General features: G+C 57.9%; 1 protein-coding gene across 1 annotated transcript; it reads right to left on the bottom strand.

The window, feature by feature from the left end:
* Positions 1-211: 211 nt before the first annotated feature.
* On the bottom strand, positions 212-3,371 carry NKX2-5 (NK2 homeobox 5). The gene is made up of 2 exons (XM_047753734.1): positions 2,828-3,371; positions 212-1,314 (listed from the first exon to the last, which is right to left on the bottom strand). The coding sequence occupies exons 1-2, from the start codon at positions 3,156-3,158 to the stop codon at positions 674-676; spliced, it is 972 nt and encodes a 323-aa protein (XP_047609690.1). The 5' UTR covers positions 3,159-3,371; the 3' UTR covers positions 212-673.
* Positions 3,372-4,811: the final 1,440 nt, after the last annotated feature.

The following is a 4,811-nucleotide window of genomic DNA, read 5'->3' on the forward strand; positions in this document are numbered from 1 at the left end:
TTAAAATCCGACCTGCCTTGCTTGGGTTATTGAAGATTCTATGAGCAATCCCAGAAAGCACCTAACTTGGGGATCCAGCACGTTAGTTTTTAATTCATCGTTATTATCCATTTGCTACTACCTATCCCTACCCCTGAAGGCCAGTGCTGCCTCTGCCCTCCAAAATTTCAGTTTCTGAAGCACAGCAAGCTGAAAGAAGCACACAGGCGGATCAGCGCACTCTCTTTAATGGGAAGGAGATTCTCATTTCTTACAGAAACAAGTAAAAACATAAATACGGGTGTGGGGAGGGCAGCGGCAAGGCAGCAAGGGCCCCGGGCACCGGGCCCAGGCTCGGGGAAAGGCGGCCCCATCTTAAGCCTGGCACGCCTGGGCTCGGGCTCCCGGTCCCAACTGGCCGGTGTCAGCCGATTGGGGATGCCCGTGGGCGCTTGGAGGGCACTCCCGGGGCGACGGCTAAGGCACCGGGCTGCGGGATCACTCACCCCAAGCTGCGTAAACTCTGCCACGAACTCTCCCGCGCGTGGGGACAAAGGCGCACCGGACGGAAAAAGCTCCGAGGCCTCCGTGGGAGTCAATATGACATCCGAGGGACTCAGGATCGTATCGGGAGCCCTCCCTCTCCCCGATAGTTAGTGCCCCTCCTTAGAGGTGCCCCAGACAGGCCCCTTCCCTACCAGGCTCGGATACCGTGCAGCGTGGACACTCCCGAGTTGCCCTGCGGAATCCCCGGGCTCTGCACCGCGTTTAAGTCCCCGACGCCGAAGTTCACGAAGTTGTTATTGGCGGCGGCCGTAGCCGACTGCGCCGGGGGCGGCCCGGCTGGGTACGCAGCGGTGCAGCTGTAGCCAGGGCTGCAGGCCGCGCCACCGTAACCCGGGTAGGCGGGGTAGGCGTTATAGCCGTAGGCGTTGAGGCCCACGCCGTAGGCTGGCGCGTAGGGCGCGGAGTCCCCGAGGCAAGGCTTGCCATCGCGCACCAGCACCGGCACCGCGATCCTGCGGGCCGGCGGCGGCGGGGGCGGGGGCAGCCCCACTAGCTCCAGAGTCTGGTCCTGCCGTTGCCGCTTGCACTTGTAGCGCCGGTTCTGGAACCAGATCTTGACCTGCGTGGACGTGAGCTTCAGCACGCTGGCCAACTGGTCGCGCTCGGGAGCTGACAGGTACCGCTGCTGCTTGAAGCGTCGCTCCAGCTCGTAGACCTGTGCCTGCGAAAAGAGCACGCGCGGCTTCCTTCGCCGTCGCGCCCGAGGTCTCTCGGCGCTGTCCGCCTCTGGCTTCTCCAGCTCCACCGCCTTCTGCAGCGCGCACAGCTCTGCGGGGGGGAACAGAGAGGCAGAGAGACGCTAGGTCAGAGCGGCTGGACCCGCGACCCTCGGAGCTCCCGCCCGGTGATGGGCCCCAGTGGGTGCCATCCCGACCTGCCTTCAGACCCCAGCTTGGGTGCGGCTTACTCCGCCAGGTGCACTGGGCACCTAGACTACTCGATTTCCGCTTGACAGTCAGCATTTGTTGAATGCCTACTATGTGCTAGGTAGGGCTATAGGCATAGGAGAACAAAAATGAGAGGTCCCTGTCCTGGGGCAGTTCACATTCTGGTGAGAGAGATGGACAGTGACTTAAGACTTCAGGCTGCAAAGAAAATAAAGCCCAACGATGCATTGAGGTGAATTAGATTAGGGCTACTTCTGAAAAGTAGGTACCCTTAGGTCTGAAAAGTTAAGACCTAAGGGTCGGTCACATTGTCTCAAAATTATACAACTGAAGAAACAGCCAAGAGGTGCTGGTTTGGTGACCTATGGAAGACACCCGCGACGCCCACAGGTTATTATACAGCCGCCAAAAAGCAGCAGGTGGGCAGGCGGCCTCAGAACTTGCCTGTCACTGTGCTCGAGTTAGATTTGAATTGGTAGCAACCAGTTCAAGCCACTGTGCCCACCGGCAGCTGTTCCCAGGGCCTTCCTCTGCGACTAGACAAATCTTGGTTCACAGAAAGAACCCTGGCCTTTTCGGGTTGGAAAGGACCCTGCGGTGGGCCAGCTCCCCAAGGCGCCTTTTCCACCTCCAGGCCAGCCTCCCCCTGGACCTGGGGATGTGCGCAGAGATCCCGCCACCTTCCCCAGTCAGCTCCATCGCCCCAAGCCTTTTGTCGCAGGGCATTTTCTAACTTTATCCAGGAGAGAACTTCTTGGCCCTGGCCGCGTGGGGAAATTGTTATGGAAAAATAAAGCTGTTAAGTTAGGTTCCCAAGCGCCCCAGAGTGTCCCATTTTTAATTCAAGATCCTTGTTCTCAAAGATTCCACTCTCCTGGCACAAAGGAGGAAAGGCCCCAGGACCACTGGGAAACGGGGGGGAGCTACAGAAGGTCCTGGACTTTCTCCTATTGTGCACGAAAGTACATCTGGTGTGCAGCATTTAAATTTCTGTTTAGCAGTTTTTGTCAGATGCTCAAAAAGATCCTTAAGAGATTAACAAAAAAGATTCTCTCTTCCTCTCTCTGTTCTGTCTATTACAAACATCGCTAACAGATCGAGCAGCAGAGCTGCTGCAGCCTGGGGCTTTGTTAGGCCGAAAAAAAAAATTGTTTTTTTTCTCTTTTGTCTCTGGTTTCTGATCATCACGATCCAGCATTTCCTCTAAACCTCCGACTGGACTCGGGCACGGGGGCCCTGGCGACAGCCTCGCTTCTCACACTCGGAGCCCCCTTTGCTCGACCGGTTGCCCAGGCACTCGCGTCTCCTCTACCCAGGCCAGAGTTTCTTGTCCGCCGGGGTTTGAGGCCAACAACGACCCCAGAGAGGAGAAGAAGCTTGTGTTTCCTCCTCACCTTTCTTATCGGCTCGAGGGTCCTTGGCGGGGTCGGGGTCGCCATAGGCACGCGGGTAGAAGGCGGGGGCGGCTGAGAAGGAGGGCGCGCACTTGGCTGGTGAGGGCGCGGGGCCCAGCTCGGCGCGCAGCTCGGAGAGGCCGGGCGCTGCGGCCTCCGGCCCCGCGTAGGCCTCGGGCTTGAAGGCGGCCAGCATGCAGGAGGCGGGCGCCAGGGTGGCCTCCAAGCGCGCGGAGAGCTCCCCGGCGGCCAGGCTGCGCTGCTGTTGCTCCAGGTTCAAGATGTCTTTGACCGAGAACGGCGTGGGCGTGAGCGCGGGGCTGGGGAACATGGTGGCAGCGCGCGTCTCACAGCGCCAGGTGGGCGGCAGAGAGCGGCGCTGCCCACGGTCCCTGGCAGCCTCCCTGCATGGTGCCCGCTGCGCGCCCGCGCACCCGCCTTCCAGCTCGGGATGTGGCCAGGCGGCAGGTAATGCGGGGCGCAAGGGGCAGGAGAGGCGGGACCAGGCCAGAGGAGGGGGACTCAGGCTGCCATTGGGCCGGGGGCCTCGTTGACAGGAGCGATGAGCAGTTTCGTGTCACCTAATATAGTCATACGGCTCAAAAAAAAAAAAAAAAAAAAAAAAAAAATCCCGCTCAGCTTTTTAAAGGGGCCGCGCTTGGAAGGCTCTCCTTTTGCTCCTGCAGCCTGAGATTTGTCCATAGTATTAGCCTGAAAACCCTACCAGGATGCATGCACAGGAAAGGACCGGATTATGCTCCGAATCCAGCTTTGGGACGGGTTGGGTGAATCTGGGATTTGAAGAAATGTTCCTCAGCATGTGAAATGAAACAGGGAAGCAAAGGATTGGTTGGGGTGCTGTGGAGAGGGAGTTATTCTAAAAGTTGTAGAGGCTTTTTTACTGATGGTGTGGTGTATCCGACTTGGCAGAGTCTGAATAAGAAGAGAAGCTTAGGGGAGAGGATTTGCTCTGGGGTGATGGCAGGAGGGGGACATTCTGGACAATTTTGGAATCCCGGGAAGCTTGATTTACCAGGCAGTCACGCCCTGGTAGTCCCCCCCTTCCCCAGGAGGCCAGCCCTGGGGGCTCCTGGGTAAGTCCCTCTGAAAAGCCAAGTGGGTGGTTGTGGGGTGGGGGGTTTACCTCCTACCGTAGTTCCAGTGATGCAATACACAGCTCTAGGGGTCCCCAGTCACTGCCAGTCTCCTCCCAGAGAGGTGACCCTCTCCTTAATAATGAAGCAAATACAAAATCCCAGTTGGGAAACTCAGCTTTCCAGTACAGAGCTGTCTTCTAGGGCATCCTAGCTCCCAGCGATCTGAAGTCTCCTGTTCTGAGGACCTGTCGTTTTTTGCATCCCTCTGTGCCCTGCCTGGCAGCAAGGCCTCTAGGCCTTTGTCAGCACCAGGGCCCCACACCCCAGCTCAGGTTTAGGTCTCAGGCAGGTGGGGCTCCTCCGAGCCCAGAGCAGCCAGAATTTCTCTAAGTTAGCTCCGGGAGGGGCTACCAGGCAGCGGAGCCAGGCACATGGTGGGGAGAGGCTGGGTGTTCATTTTTAGCCCAGGGCCAGTAAGTTGGGATCGTCCATCAGACAAATCTGTCAGTTTTGGGGGAGGGCAAGCCACCTCACCAGATCCTGCGCTGGCCTGCCGCATCCCTCTGGGTCCCTTGGGAGATCTGATGAAAGCCCCAGAACACTGTATTTTGTATTTTGCACTCTAGTTTGTGTACAATTTCAGGGAGAATCCTGGCAGACAGAATGGCCCCAGGTTAAGGTCACAGCCTTACCGTATCTCTGGGGAAGGCAGGCATAAAAGCATCAATTTCCCAGGAACCAAGCTTCTGCTGGGAATTCTGGGTGGAGCACACCAACTTTCTGAGAATGGAGGCGGTGTAGGGGTGGGCTCCCTGTGGAGGGCCAGTTGGGGACTAGGCACGAAGTGTCTGGATTAGAAGAGAGGCACCCAGGGCTAAAAGTAAGCT

Source organism: Phacochoerus africanus, chromosome 1, assembly GCF_016906955.1.
Source record: "Phacochoerus africanus isolate WHEZ1 chromosome 1, ROS_Pafr_v1, whole genome shotgun sequence".
Taxonomy (NCBI): domain Eukaryota; kingdom Metazoa; phylum Chordata; class Mammalia; order Artiodactyla; family Suidae; genus Phacochoerus; species Phacochoerus africanus.

Excerpts from the sequence above, each read along its gene's own strand:
- NKX2-5 (XM_047753734.1), bottom strand. The coding sequence starts at position 3,158 with ATGTTCCCCAGCCCCGCGCTCACGCCCACGCCGTTCTCGGTCAAAGAC. Across the intron at positions 1,315-2,827 it reads CCCTCGAGCCGATAAGAAAG|AGCTGTGCGCGCTGCAGAAG; the intron begins GTGAGGAGGAAA and ends TCCCCCCCGCAG.